This window comes from Drosophila busckii, chromosome 2L (assembly GCF_011750605.1).
Source record: "Drosophila busckii strain San Diego stock center, stock number 13000-0081.31 chromosome 2L, ASM1175060v1, whole genome shotgun sequence".
Taxonomy (NCBI): domain Eukaryota; kingdom Metazoa; phylum Arthropoda; class Insecta; order Diptera; family Drosophilidae; genus Drosophila; species Drosophila busckii.
In genome coordinates, this window is record NC_046604.1 from 2,672,523 (window position 1) to 2,687,697 (window position 15,175).

The 15,175-nt window shown below is 33.9% G+C and overlaps 2 protein-coding genes across 2 annotated transcripts; both read right to left on the reverse strand.

Moving 5' to 3' along the window:
- Positions 1–549: 549 nt before the first annotated feature.
- On the reverse strand, positions 550–1,354 carry LOC108601217 (NADH-quinone oxidoreductase subunit B 2). Its single transcript, XM_017989120.2, has 2 exons — positions 1,334–1,354; positions 550–1,278 (listed from the first exon to the last, which is right to left on the reverse strand). The coding sequence occupies exon 2, from the start codon at positions 1,267–1,269 to the stop codon at positions 646–648; it is 624 nt and encodes a 207-aa protein (XP_017844609.1). The 5' UTR covers positions 1,270–1,278; positions 1,334–1,354; the 3' UTR covers positions 550–645.
- Positions 1,355–13,690: 12,336 nt separating this feature from the next.
- On the reverse strand, positions 13,691–14,707 carry LOC108601201 (angiopoietin-related protein 7). Its single transcript, XM_017994804.2, has 3 exons — positions 14,631–14,707; positions 13,882–14,573; positions 13,691–13,822 (listed from the first exon to the last, which is right to left on the reverse strand). Exons 1-3 carry the CDS (start codon positions 14,682–14,684, stop codon positions 13,762–13,764), a joined length of 807 nt encoding a protein of 268 aa, XP_017850293.2. The 5' UTR covers positions 14,685–14,707; the 3' UTR covers positions 13,691–13,761.
- Positions 14,708–15,175: the final 468 nt, after the last annotated feature.

Below are 15,175 nucleotides of genomic sequence, written 5' to 3' on the forward strand. Positions count from 1 at the left end.
CCAATGAAATATAAAATAATTAGTAAAAATTAACAACTCAGTCGAGTCGAGCTTAGGCTCGAATAAATAGTGAAATGAAAGTAGATTCGAAAAACTAAAGCATTCGTAATAATTAACGGCTTTCCCCCAAAAAATAGTGAAACAAGCAATAGATAAGGCCTAAATTAAATTCAGAAATTAAACTGAAATTATTGCAAATTATTTTCATATAAGGTATCAAATAATTAGCACTAATGTGATATTGCACTTAAATAAAATGTTTAAAAAATACATAAATAATTACAAATTAAGTTAGGACTCCACAGGAATGAATTTAAAATAAAATAAATAATTTTTCAATTTCGCTATAAAAATAACGCCATGAAAAATAAGATAATTAGATAGGGCAAAATAAGTTCAGAATATAATCTAAATTAAAATATTTCAGCTTAAAATAATCTAAAATTATTTACTAAAATAATTAACCAATAATAAAGCAAACAAATACAGCTCAAGAACTAAAATAAATAGATAAAGCCACAAAGATTTTTAATAAAATGTTAAGCGTGTTATTTCTGGCTATTTTGCAAGCATTTTTTAAGAGAAGCAATTAAAGATTCTCTTAAATTGGCTTTTACATTCGATTCATTCACATTCTATTTATTTTCATTTTCTATACCACATTTGAATTGTTTTCATGCGCTTGACTTTCTTCTGCAACTGGAGAATGCCATACATGAGAGCCTCGGCTGTGGGTGGACAACCGGGAACATAGATATCGACTGGTATTATGCGATCACAGCCGCGCACCACCGAATAGGAGTAGTGATAGTAGCCGCCGCCATTGGCACAACTGCCCATCGAGATGACCCAACGTGGCTCCGGCATTTGGTCATAGACCTTGCGCAGAGCTGGGGCCATTTTGTTGGTCAGTGTGCCGGCGACAATGATGCAGTCCGTTTGACGTGGCGAGGCACGAAAGACGACGCCATAGCGATCCATGTCGTAGCGTGGCGCAGCAATGTGCATCATTTCCACCGCACAACAGGCCAGGCCAAAAGTCATGGGCCACACCGAACCCTTTCGTCCCCAGTTGAGCACATCGTCCAAGCGGGCACAGGTCCATTCAGCCCAAGAATTCTGCTTTCTGCCAAACGGTGAATATCCCTTCTTGGCCGGACCCTTCTCCATGTACGGCATGCACTTCTGCTGGCGCATCCAGCTCTGATTAATCAGCGGCATTAGCTTTGCGCTAACTCTAGCAATTTGTACTTTGCCCAATGCCTGCATATTGAGTGACTAAAAATAAATATTTAAAACAATTGTTTTAGCTTAATTTTATTTTGTAACTTGCTTTGTTTAGCTTTAGCGTCAAGTGCTTGAGTAAGTTGTCAAGTCAAACTATTGTTGTTATAGAACACTGTTTTTCAATCGATAACTTTACAACGATTAATTTGTCTAGGAAATCTTCCTTTGAATTGCAATTGAATTTAGTTCAACGATTATTAATTTTAATGTTTATTTCCAACAATAATTTCTTGCATTTCATTTAATAAACTTATGCACTATGGGCAAAATGTCTAAAATTTTGGGAAAAAGTCTAGCTAGAGCGCTAAATAAAGGCTAAATCCACTTTCATTAGCTTTAATTTTAATCTAATTTAACAACAATCAAAGCCTTATTGTCTTATATTTAAAACAAAAACAATGAGGCAACTTCAAATATTTGTTTAAAAAATGTTTGCATACTCTAAAAAAAATACTAACATTTTTTTTAAATTTTTTGCCTATTTAGTGTGATAGTATTTTAAAGAATTTTATAAAAAAAATTCTCTTTAGTATTAAAATAAAAACAAAATTTGTATTTATTAAGTAGCAACAACAAAAATAAACAAATATTGCTGAGTGTATAAATAAATAAATATTAATACTAGCACATTTCATTATTAAAGCAAATTAAGTAGCTTGCTATAAAATATTTAAAAATATATTTTAATTTTTAATATTTTTCTTTTTTATTTTTCAGGCAATGTTTGCTATTTGGGTAAGCTTTGAATTTTGTTTTTATATATAATAGATTTATGAGCTTTATATATTTTTTGCTTTGCCGCCAACAAATTGCCAAGTAAAACTTTTGCCTGCTTAAGTTTTATTTAATATTTTGATGTTACTTTTTTTTTTTTGGCAATTTGTTGTGGCTTTTGTCTGGGGAGTTGTCTTCAATCATTCCGTACGCGTCATGTCGCACTAATGGTGGCAATTAATTGCGGCATGTTGGCAACTTTCTATATGCGCCAAAAATTGATTAAAAGTCGTACCGAAATGGGCGTGGCACACAAACAATTTGGTCTACAAAATGATTGCATCAAAGGAGCAAAGCAAGGAGAGTGAGGGGAGGGTATTGAGGCATAGAATGACAGCGACAGCGACAACGACAACGACACATTGATGTCTGAGTTGCGCAGCAGCGAGCTCAACCTGGCTAAGCATGCTGGGCATGTCAACAAGCTGGGATGCAAAAGTTGCAGCCAACAAGTCAACACGCGCTGACAGCAACATGAGCGCAACAGCAGCAGCAGCAGCAACAGCAACAACAGCAACGATCGTCGATATGCCTAGTGAGCTCAATGATTGGGATTGAGATCGGCATCTCCAGCAGCAGCAGCAGACCCAACAGCCCCATTGGGTTTTTGGGCTTGGAGCTCATCTTCATCTCTGCTCGCACGCACTCTATATATATGTGTGTGTGTGTGTGTGTTTTGTTTTTTGTCGCAAATCGCCAGATTGCGATCTCATTAAAGCGAATTATTTGTGTTGCTGCTTATGTAGCCCAAGCTATTGCGCTCTCTTTCGCACACTGAGCTCAGTAACAGGAGCAAGCTGCTGCTGCTGCTGCTGCATTCGTGATTGTTATCGCAGCAGCAGCAGCAGCAACAATGTTGTTGTTGTTGTTGCTGCTCTGACTCTGCGATTTGCCAATCGTTTAGGCTGCTGTTGTTGTTGTTGTTGTTGCTGCGCATAAAATGTGCGATTAACGCTCTGGCATTGCCCATAATTTATGCTATGTTCGTTGTCAATAAGTTTTAGGGTTGTCACCATTCGCTTGTGTCACACGATCGGTGGCCAAACTCAAATTTATGCCCAACGCTTAAACCTTTGACTAGCAACAGCAGCAACAATAAAAACAACAACAACAACTGCCAACTGCGACATTCTGCGCTTAGTTTACGCTTTGTTCTGCTTCTGATATTTATTAAGATTTTATTTTGAAGTTAACTGCAGACATGTCTATGAACTGCTGGCAATCTGATAGATTCGCAATCTATAATGCTTAATCTCATATATATTAACAGATTTATTTATTCATTCATTGTAGCTACGACAATTTGAGTTTTATAAAAATAAATAATTCTACGCTGTAGAATATATTCAGTTCCAAATACAACTGAATATTCATAAATATTACAAAGATTGTAGCATGATTATTTTTAAATGTAAATATTTATATAATTAATGCAATTATTATATATAAAAACGTATTTTATTCATTATACGTTGTATCAGTTTTTTGAATAAGTTTGATAAAAAAAAATCTGTTAAATTTCAATTACAATTTTTAGCCAATTAATTTTCAGAAAAAGTGTCTATTACTATATAATCCGAATTGTAATATATTCATTAAAATCATCAGCTTATTTATTTATTTCTCTATATTTTTCAATTATACAAAAACTTCTCATTTATTTGCAATCATAATAAGCCACTAGCAAGATTTTCAATAAATTATCGTTTTTATTTATGTATGTATAGCTTTATTTATTTTAAGCAATGCGGAATTTTTTTATCTGTTATCATAATAATACATTTGCAATATTTTTATTAGATAATTGGAAATATTTCTATACAAGAAGTCATATAATTTTATTTAATTATTGATTTATTTATCTTAAATAATGCCGAATTGTTTTTAAATTATTTTTAATCGCCGCATTATTTTTTATTAAATAATTGGAAATATTTCTTTAAACTACTCAGATTATTTTATTGTTTTTTGTTTTAATTATCTCAAATAATGCAGATTTATTTATCAAGCCAAATCTAATATAATTGTAGTTAAATTTTAACTAAAAACATTTAAAATAAAACTAACTAACAAGCAATAAGTAATTAAGTTAATTCCTTCGAAGTTAACAATGTTGTATTATATTTTCTTTAATAGCATAATATAGCATTCTATAATTTCAAAATGAATGCCACACTTTGGAGAAGCCATGACAGCTTGAGCAAAGTGTGTTTGTTGGCTGGTTAGAACATCAAAAGTAAGCAATTTATTTAGCAAATTTAAGTCAACGCTGCTGACATTATTCATCAACACTCTCGACTGCGCTACGGCAAAGGCAAAGGTTGAGCTATTAGAGGAGCTGAGGCACTACTTATTGCTGCCTGTCATGTCAGGCCAGAGACCACAATAGATGGTAATGGTGAATGGTGAATGGTCAACGGGGCAGGAGTGGGCAGTTGGGAGTTGGGAAGCTGCAAGTTGTGCTCTGGCTGTGGCTGTGGCTCTTGCTCTTGTCCCACGAGTCTAATCAGTTGTATAATTTGAAGGCGAGTGATAGCCAAACATCAGAGCAGGTGACTGTTTTCTTTTTTGTGTTGCACAGTTATTTATTGTGGCAACCCTTTTGGTCATTTGTACGCTGGCCGGACATTTGGTAAATGAATGTGCAGTGATTTGGCTTTGGCACGAAAAATGAATGAATTAGTTCCTTGGAGAATTTTACACTAGACTACACACTACAGCGGCTTTATTTTTACTTTTTTTTTTGCCTTATTGTTCATAAATTAAAGCGTACGCAATGCGAGTTGCGTTTAAATATTTATTTAAATTTGAAATTGAAATATCGCATTGAGTGCGCGTTGAAAGATTTATGCGTTTGCATCAAACTGTGAGATAAATTGCCATTGAATAAGAAAAATACTGGAAATGTTTACAGTGCCGAATTTCTCGCTTTTTTAATTGCCCCCCGCCCCCGAACGGGGCTGCGAAGCCGTAGACATTGCCGTAAATGGTTCTATGCCGTGCTTGTGCACGTGGCCACATAAAAATACAAAAAAAGAGAATAAAATGCAAAACCTGTTGCTTTGTTGCTTGTTGCATGCCACATGTGGCACGTTGTGCGCATGCGTGCCTCGGCTAGTTTTCTATTAATTACACTGATTTATGTGCTCATTGTCCATTGTTGTTGGCGCTCACTGTCCAGAGCAGCAGTTGTCTCCCTCACTTTATGAAGCCACAAAGAAATTTTTGGCAATTGCATTGCCAACTGTTTTTTTTTTTTTGGGCCCACAAGCATTGTTAACTAGAAAGAAAGTTGATTGTGGGCCTCTTAACTAGATGCATAGATATATAAGGAGTGAGATACTTTACGTATGCCTTCGACAATTTGTTGAGCAATTCAAAAGCTACAGTGGGCATTGCAAATTACTTACAAACTATTTGTTAATACAAATGAATGAATTTTTTATCTTTTACATTTTTGATTCGCATTTATATTTAATTCACTTTGCCTATTCTCTTTGAATTTATAGCAAAATATTTACAAAACAATTTTAATAATTATTCCAAAGCCACTAAATTATATAAATGTAAGTTATTTTATTTTATTAATTTATTTTTGTTTTATATAAAATTTTGTTGGTATTTTAGCTTATAAACAGAATATCTTACAAACAATAATTTAAAAAAATTAGTAGCAGCTCAACATTTTAAGAACTAATTAATTTATTAATACAACTTTTTGGTTTATATATTATTTTGGTTTGATTTATATATTAGTTTTTTTTATTTAATTTAATTTTATTTATTTGTTACTAATTTTTTTTCGCTTAAATTTAAAGACAATTCAAAATTAGTACAAAATCAAGCAATTTAAAATTATAGCATATTATATTATTTTATTATTTTTATAAAATTTATATAATATAAATTGAAAGTAAACATTATTTAAAATTATAGATTATATAAATTTATATAATATAATAATATTATTATAAAAAATATAAAGCATAAAATATTTTAAATCAAATTTTCAAAAAAACTGAGAATAAAATAATTATGCTCAAGTAATGTTTTATGCCTTACAAAAAATATCAGAAAAAACTTAAAAAAAAAACTAAAAATATATAAAAACTAGTTGCGCTTTATTTATTTATTCTCTCTTCGTTTTACGACAAATGTTTGTTCCCCAAACATTTGCTACTCAATAAGTAAATCTTCAACTCTTTATAAACACATACTTAGGTAGAAGCAACTGCAATTAATTCCCACTGCGTTTAAACTATACTAAATTTTCTTAAATTGCGGCAAACAATTTGAAATTGTTTTTGTTTATTTTCGTGTTGTGGCAAGTGGCAAGTGGCAAATGATGATGCACTGTTGTCGTTGGCAACGCCGTTTTGACGGATTGTAAACCCATCGACAGGCACATTACGCAGCTGGACAATTGAAATTGAAAGTGGGGAGCGGGGGCAGCAATTTACAAATATATCGACAAGAGATAAAGAGCGATTTATTTATAGAAATTGTAACTCAGTTCGCACTCACACTACTCAACATAAAAATTATTATTTATATGCGTTAATGCGTTAATTCTGTTTGCCTGGGCATGGCCATTAAAGCAGTTGGACTCATAAATTGGCATAGTCCATGGTCCACACTCATCAGCAGCAGCAGCAGCAACATCCACATCAGCAACATCCACAACATCAACATCAGCGTTTGTCTGCTGTCTTCTGCTCAGCGGCTGATGGAATCCATGAGATACAACATCGCAACGCTGAGATATTCCATGCACCATGCACGGGCCGGGCCTGCCGACAAGTTTGCAAAAAAGCAAAAAAAAAATATAAAATTTATTTCTGTTGTTTTATTTATGTTTACAAACTGATTTATTCACGGGGCTGCGCGCTCGTTTGCCTCAAATTTATTTTGACAGACATGCATATCGCAAGGATTGTGTATCTGTATCTGTGTATCTGTATCTGCATGCGTGTATCTTTAGCTATATCTATTTCGCATCGCATCGCAAGACTACATCCGCTTCAAATCTGTTTTGGCATTTTACTGCACTAAGTAATCAAATAGACAGAAAAAAATAAATGCCAATGGGGCAAACTCACTTGCAAGCAGAATTTACAGCTCTAAGGGCTATTAACTTGTAAATAGACTAAGCACTGCAATTAACTAGCTTGTAAATAATTTGCGATTATAAAAAAACCAAAAGCTAAAATATAATACAAAATTATTTGGCTACAAATTTATAGCAAAATACATTATTAATTTATTTTCAATGCTGCCAATGCTACTTTAGAGTTTTATAAATTTAGTTAAACTTTTTTATATTTCTTAATGCATTTTTTTTTTTAATTTTTATTTGGGTTTATCTTTTTATACACTTTGACATTTTTGTAAAAATATTTAAAATAAAATAAGAAAATAATTAAAAAAAATCTGGTTAAATTCTGGTTGTGAATATGTTACATAAATTAAACAATTTTTTAAAACATTTGGTTATTAAAATCATTAAATAACTTAAAGAAAAAAAATAACTTGTAGTTTAATCATTATTATACCTGTTATAAGTATACATAATTTAATTAGTAATGATTACAAAGTCAAACTAATTTGAATATTTTATATCTATGTTGATTACTAATTATTTTTTATTTAATTCTTTCAAAACCAAATTATAGACGGCACTGGCAGATTTTATTGTTTGGATCATTAGGTGCTACAATTTATAAAAATTTCAATTAGAAGTTGATTTTGAATTGGTTTGAGATCGTTTTAAATTTCTGTAGCTATTAAGTTTATTTAATATTTGTGTTGCTTCTTAATTTTATTAAAAGATACAATTTTTTTAGTAGCAGTCACTAAAGCTGAAACTGGACGCCACTTACTCAAATATTTTTGCTCTTATAGCAATAATTTTTTTTTATATTTTTTGGCAAATTTTAGACATTGCAAGCGCTGCCAGCCAATGAGCATAAACTGCAGTCCAGCGATCATTTTGAAACCTGCTTGGCCGCTTTGCCAGCAGCAGCAGCAACAGCAGCAACAGCAGCAACAAGAGAAAATGTAACAATGGTAGCGCAACGATCAAACTTACAGCCTGGCCATGTATCAATGTCAGCTTTGAGGCAAAAAAACGAGCCAGCCAACTAGCAGAGCAGGCGGAGCAACAAGTAGCGCGTTCCGGCTAGCCAAGTGGCCATTGTCTGTGCATCAATTGGGAAGCAAAGAGCGTTGTTTAGCCATGCCCAGATGTCCCAGATGTCAACTTGGCTAAGATCGACGGTTACAGCACGGTAGCTGCTCCACCATTGGTGTAGAGAGAGAGAGAGAGAAAGAGAGAGACACACTGCCATTGTTTATGCCAATAATCCAATGGACTCGCCTTCGCAGCTGTCACAGACTCATGCACAGTTTGGTTGTCTTCGTCGTCATCGTGGCTGTCAAACTGTAATCGCAAACCAAGCAATAACACTCCATAAGAAATAATAAACAAATCACAGCAGCTGAGGCGTTGATTTTCAGCCAAACATTTGCATAAACACACACACACACACACACACAAACGCCCGCACACGAGGCGTTATTGATTCGATCGCAAGTCATGTCCAAATTCAATACGCAAGCGAGAGACCCAACAGCGCGCTGTCAAGACACTTGATTTGAGTTTTCATAATTGCATTGCTATGCGATCTAAATAAAGAGAGTAAAACCGTGAAGAGAGCAGCGCACAGCAGAGTGCACAAATATAGAAACAAAGTATAGAAGAGTGAAGCATTCGCAATTATAAGCAGCGTTTCTATTTTGCCGTAGCGCGCTGTATGCGAAACGCAAGAACGAGAGAGACAAGAAGAGAGCAAGAGCTCCCCACTAGAGTAATTTAACGACGCGCTGCTTAGGCTCTGCTCGCGCCTGTTGATTGCTTGAGTGCATATGAGAGCAGAGCAGCTGCTGCTCTGCTGGCTGTGCCGTTGCTGTTCCCGTTGCCGTTACCGTTGCTTATTTAAGTTGGAGCAAACTGTCAAAGATATCTCAGCTTGCTTTCGATCGTCTCGTCTGTTGTTGTTGTGTTTGCTCTTTCGCTTGCGTGCAGATTGTGAGATTGATGATTTGTTTATTTTGATATAGGAAATCTCTTCACACCAGTCGCGAGTAAAGCATTCTCTGCTTCTTCTTCTCCTTTTTTTTTGCCAAGTCTCACTATTTAGAGCAGCTGCCAGCCACCCCAGTGTGAAAGTGCGCAGGCTTTTATTGTATAATTTATGAATTATCTTTTATTTTATTTATTTTTAACATATTTGTGCGTAGCTGCTGGCATTTTGATTTATAATTGCAATTAAATTGATCATGCTTCAGCCAAAACAACATTGAAATTCGTTAGATCAAATGTATAATGAAATGAAAATAATACGAGCAAATATGCGTAATAGAACTTTAGCTTTATATTTATTGTTACTTATTGTTAGACTAAAGAAAATTGAAATTGAAAAAAAAAATAATAAAAAATTAGGCAGGCAATATTATTTTATATACAATCCCAACCAAATCGGTAATATGCAGCGAGAATTTGAAAAATTTGATGTCTTGATGTCTAAATCGAAATTTAAAAAAATTGGTTCCATTTCCAGTAGTATCTCCCCATCCCAGAGCAATTCTATAAATAGCAACAAAACAAGTTTTAAAACAAAAAAATTAATTGAACATCTCACAATCAACTGCTGAATTATTTTTCGCATATAGCAGTAAAAATTTAAATAAAATATTCATATTGAATTTAGAAAATGAACTTTTCAAGAGCAAGCTATAAAAACTGAAACAAATATTAAAGGCCCATTGGCAAAAACGATTTATACAAATATTATGCATAAATATTTTTAATTAACATTATGTTGTGTTATATATAATAATAAAAGAAAATAGAATTCAAATTTATTGTGTGCTGAATAAAATTAATATATAGTTAAAAATAAGTGTATTGAAACTTCATTATAGCTTATAACTTGTAGCCATTATTTGTTTATATTATTATTTTATTAGCAGGCTTTTTATAAACATTTTTAGCTTCAATGATGTTGCCTAAACATTTTGATTGATGTTCGCAATTGAATTTGGAATTTTTATAACAATGAAATGTTCAAAATTTAGCATAGCTTGCAATTCTACTCAATTTAGCAATTGCTATTTGTACTTAATTCGCTTTAGACGTTGGCCAAAATCCAAGAGGGCGTCTCTGCTTTGACCAGGCTGCATGATAACTGCCTGGGACACATTGCTTATGCCTGCCGCTGACACTGACGCCTTCTGTTCCGCGCTCGCTGCTGCTGCAGTGTGTCCAATTCAGTTGCCATCGCCAGTGGCGCTGTTATCAGTGGAATTTTAAAGCGCATCTTGGCCACGAAAAAAAAAGAAAGGAATGAAAAAACGTTGAAACGACATTGGACATGGGCAATTCATCGTTTTGCCGTCTTTTGGGGCTGGCTAATTCGCTGGCAGTTTCTTTTCTCTTAGCCCCAAAATGCGTTGTCTTTGCTAAGCTACGCTTTTCGCTTTATATTCGTCCACACACCTTCTGCTGCTGCCATTCGGAGCGAGTGTGTGTGGGGGTGTCTGCTAAGAAATGAAATTCTTGATATCTTTTGTTTGTTGTCACTGCCGACTGTCCCAACGCATCTTTGTCCTGCCAGCGCTATGTCTCTAATTAAAAAAAACCAAAAAAAAAAAGAGAACGTAAAAAAAAAATTAAGGCTGCCAAGTGACCGCACTAATTAGCCTCAACCGCAAGCCACATTTGGTATGCGGCCAGCCCGAGCAGCTTGGCATGCTTTTGATTTGTAAAAGATTTGCGCTGCCCTCAGCTGAGGAGCTGGAAGTAGCATTGGCTTCTTGTGCGGAGTAAGCCGTAAAAGCGCTGCTATTGCATTCGTATAATTACAGCAGCCACTGTACCCAGAGAGCTATTTGTGAAAACAATTCGGTAAACATGTCACATGCAACCGAATCAATTTTCACATCAATTCGCTCGGCATTGTGTGAAATGAAATGACAACTAACACACACACACACACGCATACACACACACACACGCACAGTCATGTACTAAAGGAAAACTCCAAATGTTGTCTCTGGCAGCTCCAAGTACACAGGACTACGAGGATAGCATTTAAAAACTAACCGCAGCAGCTTCCTTGCCTTGGCTTTTTGGACAATCGCCATCAAAAGTCTCCAAAAATAAACGACAGCAAATAAAACTGAAATTCTTACGAGTCAGTGGCGTCGCTAGTGGGGGTTAATCATATTATTATTTTCTTTATTATTTCTTTTTTATTATTTATTTTTATTATTAATGTATTCAAATTAATATTTTTAATATTTGACTTATTATTATTATGTTTTTAATTTATTTTCTTAATAGACTGTGTTTTAATAAATTATTTTATTCTACCATTTTACTAAGACTTTTTAAAAAATAAATGCTGGAATTCAAAACCAATAAATATTTTTTATCAGTTTATTTTTTATTAGCTAGCTTATTTTTTAATTTAATTTTTTATTTCTAAAATACTTTATTTTATTTATTTAGACATATTATTTCATATATTATAAGAATTTTCAGTGCTTCTCATGCTTCAAAGTTTGTAGATTAATATAAAAATAAATGTTGGAACTTGAATTTTAATTTTTTTAAACATTTTTTTTAATATTTATTTATGTTTTTTAAATCTTATGCAGCGATGCTTTAGCTCTTAAATGTGTAGATTGCTTTTAAATTAGAATTTGTAATTTAAAATTAATTGTTTTTATTTTGTAAGCGTTAATATGTTTATCATTTTTTTTTTAATTTTATCTTATAATACATTTTTATATACATTTTTTATTGTTATAAATTCGATCTTTATTTATTTTTATGTTTTTCTAAACATATTAAAAATATGCAGCGATTTTTTAGCTTTTAATTGTTTTTGTTTGGGACTGACCCCTTTTTATTCGCGCTACACTTTGTGGCTACAACTCAAACAAGGACAACAAGTGCAGTTGCCATTGCTGTTTGCTGTCGTTGCTGCTGCTGCTGCTGCTGCTGCTGCTGGTGCTGCTGATGATGCAAGGATGACGCTGATGTCTTGAGTTGGCATTTGGGGTATTGGCCGGTCCAGAGAGCGCGCGACTCCAGCTGCTTGTCGTGTGTAATTAAAAGCAAAAGCACTAAACATGTGTGTGCAGCAAAGCAAAGGAAAGCAAAGCGGAGAGAGCAAAGCAACTGCAGAAATTGCGCAGACACTTGAGGACAATTTTTATGTTGTTTGTAAAAAGGCGAATGGGTGGGCAGTGGGTGGTTGGTTGGCTGGTTGGTTGGTGATTACAACATTTTAATCAATGGAAAACTCAAAGCAAGACGAATAAGTTTTTAACGGTTTTGCGCTGTGTCGGCGTCTTTGGGCAAATAGAAATCACAGTTTGGACAAGCCAAGAGGACAAAGGTTCTGCCAACGTTTGCTTGCCCCAGCACCAGCGCCAGCGCCAGCCAAACGTGTGAAGCATCGAAATCAATTAGCCAATTGCACTCGACAAGAAAGCAAAGCGTCCGTCCCCCCAGCCCCAGCCGAACGCCTTTGACTTTGGCTAATGCCAATTGTCTGCTGGAACTTAAACGAGGGTGCGGATGGACTAGGCTTTGAAGTAAAGTCTGTTGAACAATAAGCGGCTTGAATTATTGATGAATATGTCCCAGCTGGCTAAAAATTCGTCAAGTTAACCACAAAGCAGACAAATACGCCCAAAGAGAGAGAGAAAGGATTGTAGTGTCCTTTGAGGTTATGGTGTCCGTTGAATGGATAATGTATTGCACTTCATCATGAACAATGATTTCTCCCGGCTCTCTCTCTGTCTCTCTCTCTCTCTCTCTCAGTCACTTTTTTACACGCCGACGCTCCCTTGAGAACTTTGCTTTGGACACTCTACTAATGGGTCAAGCCATCACTCGGACGGACGTCAAAGTGTCTGTAAATCACCCACAACAAAGAACAACACACAACACACAACAACACACACACGCACACACACACACACACACACACACACACACACGAAAAAAAATGTTAAATCTAAACCCTAAAACGTAAAACAAAACACAAACTCAACCTGAGCGAGAATTGAGCTTCAGCCGGCGAGTTTTAGGTGAGTTGGTCACCAAACACAACGAATACATCAAGTGGAGCTCTCCAGCTGTTCTCCCTATGTGGACTGTCAAATGTCCTAGCTGTAGTTGCTCTTTATTTTATACTCTGCCCTAAAGTCTGCACTCTGAGCTTAGCAGCTGTGCTGCTCATATTATAAATGCAGTTTATAATTTTAATTTTCAATTAAAAAGCGTTTTTAGTACTTAATAAAAAATATATAGTTTAATTTAAATTAAATTAAAAATTAATTTAGAATTATTTTAGCATAAAATCTAAAATATTAAAAAGCAAAATTCTTGCTAACAATATTAAAAAAAAGAAGCTTATATATTTTTATTTATTTGCATAATGTATGTAACATATTTTAACAAATTTAAAGCACATTTTTTAAATTAATTAAAAAGCAAAATAAATAAATTTATATTCCCAGCATTTGTTTCATTTAAGAAAATTGCTGGCAACATATTTTTGTTATAGCTTTGAAATGCAACTTTTTGTTCACAATTTTGCGCATTTTATCCACAGTGCATTGCAGCTAAATGGGTCTGATTAGCAGCTGCACAAAGTTCGTAAATATATTAGCAACAGAATCGCGTCTGAAAAGAATTCAAATTTAAGCAATTTATAATCATTTTATATTAATAATAATACACACCCAACTCTGCAGGTGTTATACCACCAACCAAACTGAAAAATAGTAGCACAATTTCTCACATCATTATCATTATCACGATTTAAAGTTGAAAATTTCATGTGCAATTGAGTTTTAAAGTAATCCTTGCCTCCAGTAAATGTGCCCAATGTTAACAATTTGTATGCTTCAGTTTCATTGCCAATTGAGAAATTGCTATAGCTAGCATAGCTTGTTGTATTCCAAAAATCTTTAATTTCAACATAAAGCTCGTGTGGCTGAAATTTTGTCATCAGATGCAGACGCTGCAGTCCGATAAAGAAATCATCCTGCAAATCGCCAAAGCCATTTCTATATTCATTCCAAGTGCGATAAAAACTGCCAGTATGCTGGCGTTTATTTAAAATTACTGTCCAGCCCTCGCCAGCAATTTTGGCAGCACATAGCACCTGAAAGGACTCAGTGCCTGGTATGCGAATTCTTTGAATTTCATTCGATTTGCCAAATGGCAGGCAACTTGTTGCTTCAGTTGGAACAGCTAAGCATTTTGCTTCTAGTCTTGCAATAGTCAATTCCTGTTCTCGAATCTTTGCTTGCAGCTTTTCGAATTCGAATTTCGGCTGCTCGCATTTACTTGTAGCTTCGTCATTATTTAGTAGATAAATCTTTGTTTCATATGCAGTCCGCTCAGTTGCATTTTTAGCAAATGCGCAGTTCTATAAATTAAGTTAGCAAAATTGTAAATTTCAACATTAATAAAATTTATTATTTACCGTATTTAATTGAATTTTTAGCAGCAAAAATATAACTGCATACAAAATATTCATGTTGAACGAACTTTACCAGCGCAAGCTACAAATAAGACTGAAATTAAAATTGAAATTCAAAAACTATTTGAGTGAATACATGTAAACAATAATGCAGCTAATTTTAGCACAACGTTTAATCAAAATTATTTGCGGTTATATTTGTTTGTTTATGTTATTTACAGCATTGAAGATTTGCAGCAACGTATTTAAATTAAATGAAATAATAATTCTCATATCCCCTATTATTATAGTATTATTTTATTATTATTATTATTACAGCATTATAGTATAGTATAATTTAGTGAAATATAATTAGGTAAAGTTGCCACAAATAGCAAACTAATTTAACAACAAAATACACATCTGAATAAATTCAAATTTTATAATTTTATAAAAATTTAAAAAATAATTTGCTTTGTCTATACAAGTGTATTGAGTATGCGGCTTTATTATTTTATGCAGCCCTTGAACTCTCGTCGAGCTGGCTCAACTAATAAAGAAGGAAAGTA

Bases quoted from the DNA above. Each gene is read 5' to 3' on its own strand.
- LOC108601217 (XM_017989120.2), bottom strand. From the start codon at position 1,269: ATGCAGGCATTGGGCAAAGTACAAATTGCTAGAGTTAGCGCAAAGCTA.
- LOC108601201 (XM_017994804.2), bottom strand. From the start codon at position 14,684: ATGAATATTTTGTATGCAGTTATATTTTTGCTGCTAAAAATTCAATTA. The intron at 14,574-14,630 runs GTAAATAATAAA...CTTAATTTATAG, and splicing joins TAAAAATTCAATTAAATACG to AACTGCGCATTTGCTAAAAA. The intron at 13,823-13,881 runs GTGTGTATTATT...AATTCTTTTCAG, and splicing joins TATAACACCTGCAGAGTTGG to ACGCGATTCTGTTGCTAATA.